The sequence below is a fragment of the Rhinolophus sinicus genome, linkage group LG03, assembly GCF_036562045.2.
Source record: "Rhinolophus sinicus isolate RSC01 linkage group LG03, ASM3656204v1, whole genome shotgun sequence".
NCBI lineage: Eukaryota > Metazoa > Chordata > Mammalia > Chiroptera > Rhinolophidae > Rhinolophus > Rhinolophus sinicus.
Genome location: NC_133753.1, coordinates 81,839,618 through 81,859,172, shown reverse-complemented (window position 1 = coordinate 81,859,172; position 19,555 = coordinate 81,839,618). Strand labels below are relative to the sequence as shown.

The following is a 19,555-nucleotide window of genomic DNA, read 5'->3' as shown; positions in this document are numbered from 1 at the left end:
TTCCTATGTCATTATGTTTGAAGTGACTTTCTATTGACAACATATAGTTGTGTTTTTTAAATCTACTTTGCCAATCTCTGTCTTTTAATTGATGTATTTATACCATTTACCTTTAAAGTAATTATTGATATGTTAGAGCTTATGTGACATTTTATTATTTTTCTTTTTGTTTCTTCTGTTTCTCAACCTCTTTTTATCTCCTCTTGCCTTCCTGTAGGTGACTAGAGTAGTTGTACAATTCTATTTTTATTTATAGTGTTTCTGAGTATATCTCTTTGTGTAGTTTTCTTTGTGGTTGCCCTGAGTATTACAATAAAATACGTAACTTATCGCCATCCATTATCAACATTATCACTCGAGTGAAATATTGAAATCTTACTTCCATTTAGTTCCCTTTACCTTCCCCCACTTTTTAAATATAATTGTTTTATGTATTTCCTTTATATACGTTGAGCACTATATTAGATGGTTTTTATAAATTTTTATTAAACCATCAAATATGGTTTAAGAAACTAATAAGGAGATAGTTTTTTATATTTCCTCTATTTTACCCATTTTGTTGTTCTTTCCTTTCTGAAGTTCCAAGTCTTCTTTTGCTATTTCCTTTCTGTTGGAGTTTCCTATTGCCATTCTTTAAGGGTAGGTCTACTGGCAACAAATTCTCTTAGTTTTCTTTTATCCAAGGATGTCTTTATTTTTACTTCATTTCTAAATAATAATTTCATCAGTTATAAAATTCTCAGTTTGCAGTCCTTTTTCCCCCCAACACTTGAACAATGTAACTTCCTTCTGGCTCCCATGGTCTCAGATGAAAAATTCACTGTTGTTTGAATTGGTATTCCCGTATAGGTAATAAATCATATCTTTCTGGTTGCTTTCAAGATTTATTCTTTGCCTTTTGTTTTCAGACATTTAATTATGATAGGTCCTTGTGCGGATTTTTTTGATTCTATCCTATTTGGAGTTTACTCAGCTTCTTAAATCTGTAGGTTTATGTCTTTCACCAAATTTGGGGAATTTTTAGTAATATTTCTTCAAATACTTTCAGCCCAACATTCTTTCTCCCCCTTCTAGAACTCTGATACTAATGTTAGATCTTTTGTTATTGTCCCACAGATCACTGTGGCTCTTCAATTATTTTTTTCAGTCTATTGTCTGTTTTTCAGATGAAGTAAATTTTATTGATTGGTCCTCAAGTTCACTAATTCTATCCTTTGTCATTTCTACTATTGAGTCCATCCAGCAAGTTTGTTTTTTAATTTTGATTATTGTATTTTTCAGTTCTATAATTTCCATTTTTTTATAACTTCTATTTTTTTGCTGAGGTTTTCTATTTTTTCACTTGTTACAAGAGAATTCATAATTGCTTATTGAAGCATTTTTATGATGGTTGCTTTATAATCTTTGTCTGATAATCCAAAATCCTTGTCTGATAATCCAGATGCTAAGACTCAAATGATTCATTTTATGCTATGGACATTATGCTAAGACTCTTGATCCTATTCAAGTCTTCTATCTTAGTAGGCAGTTGCCCTGCTTAGGTTCAACTTGTTGGTTCTGGCTGCTTTGGTGGGCTCTAGCTTCCATACAATTTAGTTGTCAGTGCCTTTGCAGGGCTATTCAGGTCCGCTTTGTTCTTTGTCACTGCTTTTTCTTTTGTTCTTTGTCAGCTGGGGTTCCTGCTCAATCTAAGTTGCTGTCACTTGCATGGAGTAAGACACTTTCTTGGACCACTCATGTTGCTGAGCTGCCTCCCACTGGTGGGGATAGGCAGACAAGCAGTACAGGGCCTGGTTTGCTCTCTGCCACTAGGGAGAAGGCTGGGTGATGCCAGGCCTAGGTCTTTTTATTGCCACTGGGTACAGGACCTGGAGACATCAGGCTCCCCTGATGCTACCAGAGCAAGAGTGTGCCCGAGGTGTGGAGTGGGGAATTAGGGCTCCCCAGGAGGTCTTTGTTGTTCTTCCCCTTTATCTGTCTTGGTGAGAGAGAGCAGGCTTTCCTTAGTTCTCTTTTTGATTTATGCCTATTGGTGGTTCTGGGATGCAGGCCTCTCCGGTGCTCGGTCCAGGCTACATGGACGATAAAGAGAAAACCCAAGTAACTCCCCACAGTGAGCTTCTTTAAGTCCTGAGGTCCCTAGATAGTGCATCTTCTTTCCCAGCTTTTAGAGTCCTTTATGATTGCCTGTTGAATTATTTCCAGGGTATTTACTTGTATTTAGTGGGGAAGAGCAGGAGAAAGTGAGAGAAGTTGCCATCATATCTGGAACCAGAAGTCACTTTAATTTTTTAAATTTGAATGGGGATTTCAGAGTAATAGATAATATGAATGAATAATAGGTAATAATAACCCAATGTTTAATTACACATTGTAAGTCATTAGAGGGAAGGACATGGAGGGGTCAAGGCTAGAGGTCGAGGGTAAGGCTTCATGGAGAGGAAGTAACTTGGACCGGCCCTTATTGCAGAAATCAAAGTCAGTCAAAAGGAACAGTATGAATAGAAATGAACATGGAAAACAACTGAGATTTGCCTGTCTTGAGCAAAAATTATGTTAGGGAGTAATGAGAACAGAAAATAGAATACTTAGATTGTGGTGATACAGAGGGCCTTACAGGCTAGAGTGAGACTTGACACATTGAAAAATAGAAAACCATCCAAAAGGCGTGAGGAGTGGGAGTGACATGAAAGTGAGGTTTAAGCAAGATTAGTTTAAAATAGGTGTGTAAGGTATTTTATAGTGGGGAAAAAAACTGACATTAAGGAGCTAATTATGAGTTTGCAATGGTATGCTAAGTGTGAGGTGATGACGTACCTGTGAGGTAATTGAAGTGGGAATAAAGAGGAAGTAGGACTCAAAAGGAAAAGTGGGGGACTTGATACCTGAATAGATATAAAAAGTAGGGTTTGACTCATAGATTGGCAGCTTTGGTGACTTCTCTTTCCCTGTATATTTAAATGAAAGTAGGAAAGTTTTAAAGAATTAATTTTGCCCTTTAGAGAAGCTCTTCTTTCTCCACTCCCTTCCCACCTACATATGTAATTTGAGAAAAACTTTATTGTCCTTAGGCAACTGATTTAACACCTTTCTTTAATCTTTTTCCAAGCAACATAGCTTACCACACATCCTGAAATAGCTATTATACATGTTAAAAGATGTTCAGCCTTACTAGTAATTAAAGAAATGCAAATTAAAACAACAAAGTTTGTTTTTATGGTAATATTCAATCCTGTAAAGGTTTAATGAGACACATGTTCTTATTATTTTCTGTTAGAGTAAATTGGTATAATCTTTCAGGAAAGAAATTTGATAATATGTAGCAAAAGCTTTTAAAATATTTAAGTAGTTCTACTTCTAAGAATTTATAGTAAGGAAATAATCAGAAATGCAAAGAGACTGTGTATGCCAAATTGTTAGTTGCAGTATTTCCTATTTTTCACAATTAATGACTATAAATGTGTGGTAGTAGGAGTGAATGATTAAATAAATATACATATGATGGAATATTTAAACAGTTTTTACAAGCGATGTTTTAAGGAATATAATTTTAATAATTTTTATTAAATTATATAAAGAATATAATTTAAGGAATATAATTCCTTAATATAATTCCTATAATGTAAGGAATATAATTTTTATAATTTTAACATTTAATTACTTACAATGTTGAATGAATTCCAGTTTTATACACGTCAGTAATATATCATGCCTTTTTGATGTTTTATAGCTATTATTAGGGCAAAAATGTCTTGTATTCTTTTCAGAAGTTATTTGCCAACCACTACAGATAGATAATAAAACTAATTTTAGCCTTCTTGAGCTAAAAATTTCCACAGTGCCTTACGTAGTAGTGCTCAGTAAATATTAGCTATTAATTATTTTTTTATTAGTTTCAGTGGTACAAAGTAACGTAATAGTTAGACATTTAAACCCCTCATAGAGTGATAACGCACCCCCCAAGCTACTATCCCTCTGACATCTTATGTAGCTGTTACAATACCATCCACTATCTTCCCTATGTTGTACTCCACATCCCATGACTATATATACCTATATACTTAGTTATAATTGACGTTCAATATTATTCTACTTCAGCTTCAGGCATATAGCGCAGTGGTCAGACATCTACACAGACTATGACATGATCCCCCTGATAAGTCCAGTGCCCATCTGGCACCCCACATAATCTTTACAACATTGTTGATTATATTCCCCATACTGTATTAACTATCAATTTGTATTTCTTAATGCCTTTACCTTTTTCACCCTGCCCCCAACCCCATTCCTATCTATCAGCCTGATAGATCTAGTACCCATCTGGCACCATACCTAGTTATTACAATATTGTTGACTATATTCCTTATGCTGTAACATACATCCCCATGACTACTGTATAACACCCAATTTCTTCTTCTTAATCCCTTCCCGTTTCGCCCATTCTTAACCCCCCTCCCATCTTAAAGAAATCCCTCTAAGATTCCTTGTAATACTGGTTTGGTGGTGATGAACTCCTTCAGCTTTTTCTTGTCTGGGACGCTCCTTATCTGACCTTCAATTCTAAATGACAGCCTTGCTGGGTAGAGCAATCTTGGTTGTATGTAGTTGCTTTTCATCACTTGGAATATTTCCTGCCACTCCCTTCTTGCCTGCAAAGTTTCTGTTGACAAATCAGCAGGCAGTCTTATGGGGGTTCCCTTGTAGGTAATTAATTGTTTTTCTCTTGCTGCTTTTAAGATTCTCTCTTTGTTTTTAAACTTGGGCATTTTAATTATGATGTGTCTTGGTGTGGGCCTCTTTGGGTTTATCTTGTTTGGGACTCTCTGTGCTTCGTGGGCTTCTATGTCCTTTTCCTTCACCGGGTTAGGGAAGTTTTCTGTCATTGTTTCTTCAAAGAGGTTTTCATTCCTTGTTCTCTCTCTTCTCCTTCTGGTATCCCTATAATGAGAATGTTGGTACACTTAATATTGTCCCCGAGGCCCCTTAAACGCTCCTTAATTTTTTGGATTCTTTTTGCTGTTCTGGTTGGGTGTTTTCTGCTACCTTATCTTCTACATCACTGTTTGGATCCTCTGCTTCGTCTAATCTACTGTTGATTCCCTGTAATATATTCTTTGTTTGCATTATTGTATCCTTTATTTCTGACAGGTTCTTTTTTATGGTTTCCATCTCCATTTTTATGAGAACATTGAACATTTTTATAACCAGTGTTTGGAACTCTGTATCTGATGGATTGCTTCTCTCTCTTTCACTTAGTTCTTTTTCTGGAGCTTTGTTCTGTTCTTCATTTAGGACATGTTTCTTTGTCTACCCATTTTGGCTGCCTCCCTGTGTTTGTTTCTATGTATTCGGTAGGCCTGCTATGTCTTCCAGTCTTAGTAGAGTGGTCTTATGTAGTAGGTGTCTTGTGGGGTTCAGTGGCGCAGTCTTTCTGGTCACCTGAGCCACACGCTCCAGGTGTATCCCTTGTGTGGGTTGTGTGTGCCCTCCTCTTGTAGTTGAGCCTTGGTGGATAATTGCACATCAATGTGAGGAACTGACCCTTGGGCTCACTGGTTGTGAGGACTGGAAGAGTTGTTATACAGGGGCTAATCTTTCAGAGCAGGATCTGCCTCAGTCACAGCAGGACTCTGGTGCCTGTCCAATCTGCCACTTGGGTGTGTTGTACTTGGAGACGGCTAGGTGATGCTCCAGCTTGTTTTGAAGTGCCCCAGGACCACCTTGGCAGGGATCCACTGTACGTCTACTTCAACCACAGCTGTGCACCACCTGGGGCCACCTAGTGGGAGCCAGAAAGAAATCCGCAGATGTCTGCTGCTCGTGCTGTGCTTGGAAGCACCTTGAGAGGCCAAGGCCGGCTGCCGCTAGTGCCAGCTTAGGGCTGCTCAGCCAGAGGTACAGGACACGCTGAAGTCAGATGCTGCTTGTCTGGGTTCCAAGAACCTTTGAGAGACCCTAAGGAAGTGCGGCTTGAGCAAAGGCAAGTGGCCTCCACGAAAAAGCCACTGAAAGCAGCCAGTGTGCCCGAAAGTTGGGTGGGGCTGGGTCTCAAATCACTAGGGCAGGGCAAACGAATGGCGGAGACTCAGAACTGGCGGCTGAGAAGGGGGAGGGCCCAACAAAGAAACAATGGCTCCACCAGCTCCTCTGTCCAGGAGAAAGCCACCTCTCCAGCCCCTGTCCCAAGCCAGACAGTTCAATTCCCCACCATTTGTCCTTGCAGCCTTTGCAGCTGCTGCCTCAGTGCTGGAACTCAGAGCTAGTGATTCCACTTGTGGGTAAGTCCACGCAGTCCCTTTAAGAGGAGCGCCTGTGAGTCCGGCTGCACTGTCTCACTCAGTCACAGTTTCTGCTGTTTTTCACAATCAAAACTTATGAGGACTTCTCTCCCTGGCAATGGAAACCTGGGCTGGGGTGGGGCTGGTATCTCTTGCTCCTTTAGGAGATGGGGGTGACCCCCACAGCCGAAATAACCTTCCGATCTGTAATGGTCACTCACAGGTGTGCGACCAGCCTGTGTTCTTCTGCAAGTCCTTAGTTAAAAGGCTTCAGTTCAGCTTGATTTTAGGCAATACCAATAATGGTTGTTCTGTAGATTAGTTGTAATTTTGATGTGGTTGTGAGAGAAGGTAAACAGCGTTTACCTACTGCGCTATCTTGGTTATCTCTTAGCTATTATTATTAATATTAAAAATCTCTTTAGAACTGTCTTTTTAGAAAAGTATACATATTTATGTATACAACCAAGCATACAACTTTAGATCATTTATGGACCACATAAAGCCCATATGTGGATCCTCTTAACTAGGGCCACGGTGAAGAATCCCTGCTATAACTGAAGAAAATTCTTTTTACCCTGGAATATGGCTAAATCAGTTTGTTGTCTAGGGTAAGAGGTGCCAGTTCTCATTTTCACCTGGTATTCTTGCTATTAAGGTAAATCAAATGCAGTCTTCATTTATTACTGCCTTTTTAAATGACAGAATAATTTAATACACAATGTCGTGGTATCATTTTGACTGCTGATGGTCATTTTAATTGGGGGATTGACTCCCAAATAAACATAGTTATCTAGGGAGATACCTAGAAATCCATTGTGATGGTTCAGAATTTGCAGCCATTCTTATCTTTCATTTTTCCAGCTCCCCAGAACTTCACATATAACTGTTTAAGACGATTAGCCTGCACCGCAGCCACTAACTACCATCCCTTCCACATCTGTTACTAACCCAATAGCAGTAGCAATCAGGGCCTTAGATGTTACAAAGTAATAGAAGAAAATTAGCTAAAGTAGTCATATGTTATATTATATTTATTATATTTATTATATTATATTATATTATATTATATTATATTATATTATATTATATTATATTATATTATACCGGATCTTACAGTAAAATAAGACCAGGTCTTATATCAATTTTTGCTCCAAAAGACGCATTAGAGCTGATTGTCTGGCTAGGTCTTATTTTCAGGGAAACACGTAGGAGAACTGTTACCAGCCAGCTGCCTTTGCCACTTTAGAGAGGCCATGTGACATAGTACCATGTTTTCCCAAAAATAATACCTAGCCGGACAATCAGCTCTAATGCGTGTTTTGGAGCAAGAATTAATATAAGACCCGGTCTTATTTTAATGTAAGACTGGGTATAATCTAATCTAATCTAATATATAATACCGGGTCTAATATGATATAATATAATATAATATAATATAATATAATATAATATAATATAATTAATATAATATAATACCAAGTCTTATGTAATGTAAGACTGGGTCTAATATAATACTGGGTCTTATATTAATTTTTGTTCCAAAAGACACATTAGAACTGATTGTCCAGCTAGGCCTTATTTTCGGGGAAATACAGTTATTAAAGAGTTCAGAATTAGACCTGCATCCAATTCCAATTCTGCAGCTTTCTGGCCAACATGACCTGAGGCAAGTTACTTAATGTATGACCTCAGATTCTTTTTTATAAAATAGAAATGATAATAGTACTACCTATGGGATTCTTAGGATTAAATGACAGTGTTTGAAAAGCATTGCCCCAAATCTAGTATGCCTGAAGTGATCATTTAATATGTATAGCAGTAAAAATGACAATTCCTCTCAGACTGAAATTGGAAAACTGAGTTAATGTTATAGAGAGGCCAATTCTGGCTCAGCATGAGGAAGAAATGCTGTCCCTGAATATCTTCAAGCAAAGACTGAACAACTGTCGTATCAGAGATGCATTGATGGATTCCGCCATTTAGGAATAGGTTGTCGCCCACTGTTTAAGAGTCATCTTTTATAAGGCAGACCCATATGAAGACTGTGTTTTATTAACATGGTTGTTTATGTTACAGAATTAAGTCCAAAGGAGTTGAACTATGAAATACCTTAGTTTAACATAATGAGATTTTTGTTGTTTTCTTTAGTTGTACCATTTACAAATTGAGAGAACTTGCTAAGGATCACTGGTGTGAGTGATATTATTAGAATTAAATGTGAATCATAGAGGCTTCCAGTGCTCTATCGAAGCACCTTGAGAAAATTTAATTAGCTTTAGGAATACAATGAAAAAGGCCAGTTTTGTTTGTTTATTTGTTTGTTTGTTTGTTTTTAATGCATCAGATGCTATTTAAGTTCCACCTAAAATAATTTGGAATGAATCTTAATAGTATTTTTGTTTTCTAAAATTTTTATTCTACCTCCTTCTAGAAATAATTTGAAGCATCAGCTTAGAACATTGTACTATTAGGTTGGTGCAAAAACAATTGCGATTTTTGCGATTTTCAACCTTTTAAACCACAATTACTTTTGCATCAACCTAATAGGGGAGGAAAGAAAAAAGAGCTAAAAGACCTTCCCACATCAGTTCAGAGAGCCAAGTAATAGATCTTTGTATTAACCATTGTTGCTCAAAGGCAAATTATACAGAGAAAGAACCTTTGTATGTAGGAACACAAAGTGGTATAATGAAAAAGAAGAGTACCTTTATTTACAGGCAGAAAACCTAGGTTTATTTCCTTGTGCTGCTGTTGGCCTGCTTTGTAACTCTTCACAATTCAAGTTTGGAAGACTCATTTACCTCAGCTGTAAATCAGGGAGTGAAATCTTGCTTTGTCTTTCTCACATGGATGTTATAATAGTTAAATGACCTAGTTTCTTTGTGAAAGGACTTTGTAAACTATAAAATATTTTTCAAATTTTAATTGTTACTTGTGAAATGAAATAGCATTCTGAACCAACACAAGAAATATTTTATGTTTAAAAAGGAAATAATGAGCTTACTTAAAAACAACCAAGATTTGGCAGGGGCAAGGGATGTAGAGACAGATGACGTTTACTTCAGCAGCATCTTGTTTTCCTTCTACAGCTATTTTAATACAGTAAGAAAGACATAGTCCCCTTGGGGTCCCTTTACCCTAGCAAGAATTCAATATAAGAAAATCTTTTAAGAGAAAGGTAAGATATTTTCATTAGTAGCCTTCCCAGTATACATTTGGCATCCCAGACAGTAGCTAACTTTAAGAGTAGTTTGCGTCCAGATAAGTTACATTCTTTTTAAAATTATATATGAATGCCTTAGAAATCATACTTTTTTAGACACAATTTTAAAAATTTTAAACACACAGAAAAGTTGAAACAATAGAACAATGAGCACCACTTTTATACCCTCATCTAGAGTCATCAACTGTCAATCTTTTACCATACCTTCCCCATCTTTATTTGCTTACACACACACACACACACACACACACACACACACTCACACACTCCTCTTTTTCCAGATCATCCAAAAGTAGGCCACAGCCATCAGAAATATGCTACTTTAATGATCATTTTATCTGCTGCGCAAATGCAGTAGAGCAACATAATTATTGAAATTTTATGACATACGTGGTGCCAACTGTTAGTGCTTATTATCTGAAGTCTTGGGGACATTTTATTGGAGGTAGAGATTCTCAGATTGAAGTTATTTTAGTAATCCCTATGTGATACCTCCAAGGCTTCTAAGATCTTCATGGTCAGACAAGGAATATTTGACTACTTACTGGTGAATTTAAGACCCTAAAAACTAATGGCAATGCTCTTCTTGAGTAAAAATAGAGTAGCTAAAATACTTCATTTTTAAAAATACCTTTGTTTTTCTATAACATGCTGAAATAGTTAAGTTGAATATTTTCAAACACTTTGGAAAAAGGAAAAGCTCAATATTTTTAATGGAACATTTGTTACAATTCTAGTATTTCATTGGTTAGAAGATTTATTTATTGTTACAAATTGATGCTAGCTGACAGAAAATATATCCATTGTAATCACTTATTCTAGGTATGACTACAACCATAAAAGCTATTTCTTTCCTTTTCTTCCAGGAGATTTTGACGAGTTCACTCAAGATAATAATGACATTATGTTGAAAAACATAGCAGAAGATCTTCGGAATTGCTTACCACTAGAAACCATGCTTTCCTCAGAACATCTAGCCCTCCAAAAAGTAAATACATTATATTAATTTACTCTCCGATTCTTCCCTTACCCCCACAGCCTCTCCAGTGTAATTAGTCCTGAATTCTGCTTTAAACAATTTTTGATTTGGTCCTTCAACTATCTCCCCAGTTCTTTTGAGTCTTTAGCTCCTCAGTACCATTCATTCAACAAATATATATATATATATATATATATATTTTTTTTTATTTTTTTTTAAACTTTATTTTAAGTGTTTTTCCAGAACCCATCAGCTCCAAATCAAGTAATTATTTCAATCTAGTTGTGGAGGGTGCAGCTCACTGTGGCCCATGTGGGGATTGAACCCACAACCTTGTTGTTAAGAGCACTGCGCTCTAACCAACTGAGCTAACCGGCCACCCCTCAGCAAATGTTTTTGAGGGCATCCTGTTTGCCAAGCTCTCAAACCACCTCCACACCCCTCCAAAAAAAAAAAAAAAAAAAATATATATATATATATATATAAATATATATATATATATAAAGAAATCAAGGCCCAGCAGTAATCTAGTCCTGCCTATATCATTGTTCTGGTTTTCTCTTCCTTGATTTATGTCCCTCACTTTTATCAATGTTAAGTTCACCACTTTGTTTCCTTCTCCTACTTTTGCATTGTACAATTTTTGTTTATTCTTCTATTCCTTTATTCCTAGAATTAGGTCTCGTTTTTCTTCTCTAGGCAACCCCCTCATTCAAGTCCCTTCAAGTCCCAACTCTTATGGGATACATATGCTATGAATTTTGTTTCTAAAGCCAAGCTAATAATAATAATCTTTTCTTCCACTGATCTGAAAACAGCAATCCTCCATGTGGTTTTTCAGCATGTAAATTCCTGAGCAGAGGAACTAAATCCTGTACATTTTTATCAGTACTGTGCACATTGTGATCATTTAGTAAATGTTAGTTAGCATCCAGTCATTCAGAGTGGATTCTCAAAGGAGGAAAATAGTGAATAGTATTAAAACTGAGAGAAGTATCTGTAATACAGTTTGGATGTTATTAATTAAACAATTTTGTCAGCATCATGATATACCACAATATATAAAATGAAAAAGTATTCATTGCATGTTAATGGTCGACCCACACTCCCCTGACCTATTTTTATCTTTCTTTGTTTCCTTCCGGTCCTGTGTATGTTCACACATTTTACATGCTTATAATACAGATTTTGCATGTGTATGTAGATGTAGATATGATTGGGTAGGTTTCCAGATAGGTTGAGTCTTTATTATAGTTAAGGTAGAAGAAATCAGACTTTTCTTTGTAACCACTTGCTATTGTATCATGTATTAATACCACCAGTTTTAATAAAGAGGCATTATTTGTAAGCATGAAGTTTTACTAACATTTTTATTATTTGAAAAGGTTGCCTCTGGGCAAAGATTACTTGCTAAGTATTTTGATGGGTAAGTCATTGACTGACATGAAGGAGTCAGAAGACCTGGTATTAGTTTCAGCTTTTGCCCCCTTACCACCTAGTGTCATTTCTTTGGGGAAATCTCTCCAGGTATCAGTTTATTTACTTGTAAAATACAGCCATGTTTTGCATCATTACAGATCAAGTAAAAAGTTGCTAGTGTCTCAGAAATAAAACAAAAGAAGAGCAGAGTTGCTGACTTAGATAAGCAAAACTTGCTGCCCGTATTGTTGCAGAATTTTAGCATGTGAACCACTGATGTTTTGCCTTATTTAGCAATAGAAAGAGACTTCTTTGTACTTTGTTTCTTTTGATGTTTTTCTTCTCTCCACCAGATACAGCAGCAGCCAGAACCCACAATTCAAGTTGATGCATTCCTTTATGATGAAGACTTTATTGATTCATTATGTGAGGAAGGAAAAATGAGCAGAAACTACTGTATGGTGTGTGGCTCACACCAGACGGCACCTTTAGGTAGGCATTCAAGTATGCAAACCTGATGCCTTTGTACTTTTCTTTGCATGTCATGAGTATGCAAATTCTTGACCAACTCATTCAGTGTTGTCTGAAAGCAAAAGACCAACCTGCAGCATAACCATTACCAGTTATTGCAGTTAAGGAGATTAATAGAAGTATTGTCTAAGGAAGCTCTGCCACTTAATGTCTCATCAGGTTATCTGTGCTTTTCACAGAAACTGTTTAATCAGAGATGACTTTTCAGGTCCAGAAACTAATTCGCAGTCACTGAGTACAGGGAAACTTACTCATCTTTTCCAAACTCAAAGAGAGTCACATATAAATCATAATGCTGACTTATTTACAAGAGAACTATAACTGTCAAGGGAGCTGAAACATTTTCTCTATGAGAACATCTACTTGAGAAGTCAAATATTTATCAGATATTGTTGGATGAACATGGACTCAGAAGACAGAGATAGATAATCTTGAGAGTTTGTTCAGGCCATGATATGACCTAGTAGAGCATCTACGGTCCATCACAGAGAACAACTCTAGTGACAGTCTCCGGCATCTCTGCCCCTCAGATGTAGCCCCTGTGTTCCAAATGGGAAACTAGACTGACTCCATGCTGCTAACATGTTAACTGTTCTGTTAATATATTCTTTGTTCAAACTGGCTATGATTGTCTAGGCTGTTCCTTAGACTTGCTAGTTCAATCTCCCAGCTCACTTAGAGTTATTGCTTAAAGTGAGCTATCCTACAGGTAAGTAATCTTGTGCTCATAATACTGATCTTAGATAATATCATTCTCAAAAGTTTGCTACTAACAAACTGGTAATATGTTGCTAATGCAAATATTATTGTACCTATCTTATAATTGGGGACTAAACTTCCCTGATTTACTGGTTTAAGATTCTATTTTTAGATAGTACTTATGATTTCTATTTGAGGGAGTTGAAATTCACAGAGTAGAAAAGGACTTAGATCAGAACAATAGAGGGAAACCTAAAAAGTGAACTATGACACCGTATCAGATCTGATTTATAAAAATGTATAGAAGAGCTATGTTTGACGAATAAAATGTGAAGATTAGAATGCATTTTCCTATAAAAATCAGGTTATAAATAGTGACCGGGTACCCAGGCCAGCCCAGATAACTATAGTGAATCTGAAAACTTTGGGCTCTCCTTCGCTATATGACTAGGGGCTTGTCTAGCTACAAGGAACTAATAATGACGCTGTAGTCCAGCGCAGAAGCACTAATGTGGTTTGCGGTGGTCAAAGCCCACCCTCAAGCATTACTTCTGAGGCCTCGTCAGACCCTTTGTTTTCTTCCCAGGGATTAGCCTGCCTGCTTCCATTTTCTTTGCCCCCATCTGTTAGTTATGACTGGTATTTCTCTCCTTCCTGACCATTATATTATATAGAACATAATGTTTTAAGTCTTTGAATTACCTCCATATCAGAAAAGAACAGACTCAGGCTCTCCCAGGTATTTCATTACTAAAATAGTGGAGTGAGCAGACAGACTAGGAGGCTCGACATTATAGCAATTAAACTAAGGGAAATAAGAACAATGGAGGGGATTTTCTTAACTTCTTCCCACACTACCCCTTTCCTGCACTTGTTGGTCAGGGCTGCCATATTGCTCAACGCCATATTCATTTGGTAGTCTGCAGTCTTTGCAGTGATATGTGGCAGTTCTGTGGTTGGCTCTGGAATACGGTGAGAAAGCCAGATGGTACGAGAGTTAGGAAACAGTGCCAGGGAACAACAGGTCATAGGGAAGAGGGAAAGGGAAAAGAAGGAAGTGAGAGAGAGGCACGGGGATCGCGACAGGCCTCCGGGTAGCTATTCCCTAGAGGCCTTTTAAATGTCAGACACTTACTATTTATTCTTCTCTAATACAGCTCAGAGTGAATGAGTGCAAAATTATCACATTAATTTTTTCTAAATGTTAGGTTGGTGCAAAAGTAATTGTGGTTTAAAAGGTTAAAAATAGTTGCAAAAACTGCAACTGCTTTTGCTCCAACCTAATAATCTCTGAATGGCTTTCATTGATTAAGAAAAGAAAAATATGAGATATCTTTTGTAAATGATATGTATAAAAGTGAAAGATTTAGAAATACAGCATGGAATTTATTAATACCCAAGCAAAATTTGATGTTCACTGTGTTCTAATTCTCCAGGATTTGTTTCTCATTCCTTCTCTCTCATGGAGTTGAAGTTCATTTATCATCATGTACTCCCTGATCTGTCGGGAAAGGTCTTGGTTGACGTTGGCTCCAGGCTTGGCACGGTTCTTTATGGGGTAAAATCCAGCTTTGAGTGGACATAGTCAACATTTGGGAAATACTTTCTTCTCCTGCTAGCAACAGCTTTGCCTGCCACCATCCAAGGTGACAGCTTAGCTTTATTTAATTATTAGAGTAACAAGAATAAGGTTCAAATAGTATATTGATTTTGGAATTTCAAAGGCCAGCTTTCTAAATTCCTTTATTAGTTTTCTCTGTGACACGGATGAAAGAATATCAACAAAACAGAAGCAGGTAACCCTCATGATACTTTGTTATTTTGTTGGACACTACTGCCCTTCTAAGTCCATTTTCTTTGTACTGTACTAAAATAGAAGACCGAGCTTTGATAAGAACTCTTATAAAACCGACAAATTGACGTGACCTAGGAAATTGTGCATGGCCATAAGCAAGTCACTTAACACCTATGGGCCCCAAGTTCATCCCATGTCAGTGAGCCAGCAAAATGTTATCCAAAGACGCATCTTGCTCCAATTTTCTGTGATCCAAACTTTGAATGTAGATGTTGGTTTCCGAAATATCACTTCAATGTGGCTTTTTTTTAAAAAAATTTAAATCATGAGTATTTTTAATGTTCTTAAATGGCTTTATCAAAAAACTGAAATGTGGTTTCTGGTTGTCATTAGCAGACTTGTTAAAACATGTGGCCAACAGCAGGAGAGGCCCATGCCAGAAACAGGCGCTATCAGCTCCCAGCATCATTGCCTGCTCTAAACAGAAACAGTTAACTCTTTAATGCTTCGCTTGTTTTTCAGTATTAAGACTTCCCTTCTATAATTAGGAAGGATGGTCATAATAGAAAATAACAGTTTGTCAGATGGTTTTTGTTTGGAGAACATTAGAGATTATGATTATTTACCGTATTTTGTCCATTTTTGCCTGTTTTTTTGGATTTCTTAGAAAAGTATATAACTGAAATAATTGTGGCTATGCAGGTAAGTGGCAGCGTTAATAAATGTAAACATTATTTTTCTTCATATTAGGTCACTGATTCAGTCAAAATTTTTTGAATACCTGCATATGCTCTGTTGAACATATTCTAAAAATCCATGATGAGCTATAAGTATAAATTTGGTTTACACATAGGTATTAGTTGATGTAAAATGGTATTCAGAATATGATTTGACCTTTCCTTCCAGATATCATTTTGTTATCACAACCAAAATAGATGTATAACAATATATAGTCAATTCTTGATTATCCTTGTTAACTAATTGGTCAGTTATCTTTGGCAGATTGCCAGACACCAGGCTCACTCCAGACACCTTCAAACTCCATTTTCTAATTCCCTAAGCCAAATAGGACAGACTTCCAGCTACTTTCCTCTACCATCAGTCTATGCATGATTTTCTGTTATATTTCCCACAGGTTTACTCTTTTCTTGCTTTCCCCTGATGTAACTTCCCAAGAAATTACAGAAACAGAGTATTACACAGAGAATCTGTATGTGATCACTTTTCTCATTTCTACTTTTGTTGAATGCAGTTTCATCAGGAAAAGGAAGAAATCAATCTTCAAAAATACTTACTTTTAAATAATAGAATGTAATAAACTAAATCATTGCTAGAAAATAAATAAATCTAAGTGAGAAAAAAATAAAGTACAATTAAGGTTTTGATCAGTACGTCTTTAAATTCTTAAAGTTGTAAGTTTTACGTAAGCTACAAGATGTTATTTATCTTTTATTTTTACTTTATTGAATTCTGTTGTTTAAAGTTTGACTTTATAAATTTCAAGTAGAAATAAACCCACAATTAAGAGTTAGTTCATTCGCATCTTAATGTATTTTCATATTTTAGGGTTATCTTTACAGTTCAGCATTGCAACTATATGGAGTAGAATTGAATGGAGACTTTTGCCAGTTGCAGGAAATGATCATAAAAAAATACCAGTTCACTGACAGAATAAAGGTACCCTTTTGAATATATATTTTGTTGTATAAATTTGATGTAGCTTAATTTTGCCAAATTTCTTCTGCGTTGGAGTGGAAAATCTTTTTAAATCTATTCTTGGCTGCTATTGTGTGGAAACAGATTGAGTTGACTTAATATTTTAAAACATTAATAAAGGTGAATTATTAACATTATATTCCACGCACATATTTCTCTTCCCTAATTTATTAGAAAGCAGCTTTTTTTTAAATTTTCTTCATCTCAGCGATAGTTTTGGTAGCAGCATTTTTGAATCTCTAGATGTTGGTCAGACTGTGATTCGTCAAAGTAAGCAAAAAGGTTAAGGAACGCTCACAGTTCTTTATTTTCTGTTTTCTAAGCTTTCAGGGGGAATTGTGGATGCCACAGAATAGCAGTTCATGGGGGAATAATGCCTTAGGTTGGTCTCCAACAGAAGTTTTCTCTTTTTCCTATTAGGTAAAGGGAAAATTAACAAAAAGTTTCCCTTTTTCGGGAGTTTTTTGGTTAATGCTTATCGTTTGGTAATCCTTATCGTTTCACTAATGATCCTACACTTCTCATGGCAATGCAGAGAAATAGGAGTATCTGACGATCTCTGGTGCTAAGGGCAATATAATGTTGAAAGACATATCTCAGTAAGATTAAGGATCTAGCCTTCCCCGTTTAGGTAGAGGGACATTTTTTCATTGTGTCCCTCCTTCTGTCCTTCTCTTTCCATCATCGTAGAAATAGAGAGGCAAATGATCAAAGTGAATTCATTGTCCAATAATAAATTCATAGATTTTTCTCACTACCCCATGTTTAGTGAATAAAAACATGCTGTTTTTGCATAATAAAAATCATAACTAACAGGAATATTGATTTAATTGGAAATGAGATTTTAAGGGCCTCTAACATAGTTTATAAATGGACAACCAGGTACTTTTTTGTTATTTTTTTGTGTAGGAGATGTTAAAGGTGTATAAAATACATATTTAGTTACATTTTAAAAGATTTTTACTCCTTGCTTTTCAAAGAATTATATGTGGATGCACACCTACCCACCTACTTTCCCAGCTGTGGCTTCTATGGCCATCAGCACCCCAATGATAGAAAGCTGCTTTTATACCATCTTCTTGGCAACCTTAAGAGTTAGTTTCCTTCCTTGGTGCTAAAGACAAATATGGGATGTGAGGAGCCCTAAGATTAACAGAGAGGAATTCTAGGATTATTTTTTATAGTATCTGTTGAAATCAGCTAGCCATCAGGCTCTCAGTTTTTGCTGTTTTTCTTTTGTGTTTGCTCTTTTTCAGTCTTTTTTAACAGAGCTTTCCTCAGAAGTCTTGGAATCTTTAGCTGTCTGTTCATACTTGAGGAAAAACAAAAAGACTGATTTAAGTTCTGAGCACTTGAGTGGGGATTCTGAGCACTGTGGGCTTCACTGTGATCTTGTTTGGGTAATTAATTAGGTGGGGAATAGCCAATGAAGTGTCTTAAAATCTTGCCTCTCTGGCTGGTCTGATTGCCCAGAGAAATCCTTTCCGATCTCACCAAATGGGAACTGAGTGGGAGCAGAAAAGAACTGGAGAGGTGGGGGGTTCTCAGCATCCTATGCACATATTTCCTTAATTCTGTTGTTTGCAGTATATTATCCTTTCCTTCAACTAGATCTGGTGTCCTGTGACCCAGAGGCCCGCTTTACCGTTTCCAGAAAATAAACCTCTGTTCTTTTGCTGGGGTAGCAGAGAGGTATATAAGGATCTGGCTGCTGCTTAAACAAGCTTTCAACCAAATTCCCTTGTCTTTAGCATTTCTTCCTACTCCTTCACTCAGCGATAACTAGTACTGCAATTATGAGCCTCTTGGAGATTCTGTAGTATAAATCACATTTGGGTCTTAGCTTTCTGTATTTTTAGCTTAGAAATCAATTTCCTCAAGTCTCCTAAATTTCTTATGACTTCCCCCCCTTTTTTTTTCTAACTTACAGATTTTATATATGTTATCTCCACTCCCATTCTCCCCATCCTTGTGAGTGTATGCCTTCTTTTTAAAAAACCCTATGCTGTAATTATAATGGGGTTTCGGGAAAGTGCAACAGTACGAACCTGTGTCATATCCACTGTCTTTACATGGAAGACCCATTGAGCTAAATTCTTTCTTCCCTTTCCCTCAGGCTATAGATAAATTTTCCTTCCTTCATATCTTGCTTATTTCCTTTGATGGCACTTATATGGAGTTATCAGCATAGCTGTTTCATCCCATTACTAGATTATAACTTATCTGAGAGCAGATACTGTATCTCATTCATCTTCGTATATATCTCCCTGCACAGTATCTAGTACACAGGAGGTGCCCATTAAAAATCGGTTAAATTGATTTGGGTTGCCTTGTGGGTATTGCATTCCAGTTTGTCCAGGGACTTCCCTTGGGGTTTCCCTGGGTCTCTTAGAGCACCTGTGTTGGTTGCCATAATTAATGGATCCACCTGATTCTTTTTTTACCCTCCTTGTGGGGAGGGGGCTGGAGGAGTGAACAGAGATGGGAAAGAAAAAGAGGGAACTGTGTGAGAGCTATGTTTAGCAGCAGGTTAATTTACATACCTATTTCATGTCTAAGCTACATGTTTAGAAAGTTTGAAGTGATTAGCTGTTTTTTGTGTGTTCAGGAACAGGTCAAAGCTGTGCTGCAGAGGCTCCAGGCCAACTTAAGTGAAATTATTTTAGTATTTTTATTACTTAAAAAAAGGGAAGAAAATAATTTTTAAAATCAGACGCCACAACATTCTAGATATTATATATTTGTAAGACCAAGAAACTTTTTCTCTTCTTTTAAAAATAAGTTGTTTGCTTTGTTCTTGAGCAAATGTTTCCTCTTCTTATCTTGCCTGTAGTCTGTAAGACTTGTTGATTGTGGTCTAAGTTAATTTTTTGAGTTACATAGTTTTTAAATAAATTGTTTTGTTTGCTTTT

General features: G+C 36.5%; 1 protein-coding gene across 3 annotated transcripts in view; it reads left to right on the top strand.

Annotated features, from left to right (window-relative positions):
* Window positions 1-19,555, top strand: part of LOC109457488 (uncharacterized) — a 32,677-nt gene that overhangs the window by 6,662 nt on the left and 6,460 nt on the right. For all 3 annotated transcript variants that reach the window (XM_074328144.1, XM_074328143.1, XM_019750444.2), the window contains 4 exons: window positions 10,371-10,492; window positions 12,256-12,394; window positions 14,569-14,690; window positions 16,494-16,604. In XM_074328144.1, coding sequence (XP_074184245.1) covers window positions 10,409-10,492; window positions 12,256-12,394; window positions 14,569-14,690; window positions 16,494-16,604 — 456 coding nt within the window. In that variant the 5' untranslated portion in view covers window positions 10,371-10,408. The remainder of the gene's footprint in view (window positions 1-10,370; window positions 10,493-12,255; window positions 12,395-14,568; window positions 14,691-16,493; window positions 16,605-19,555) is intronic.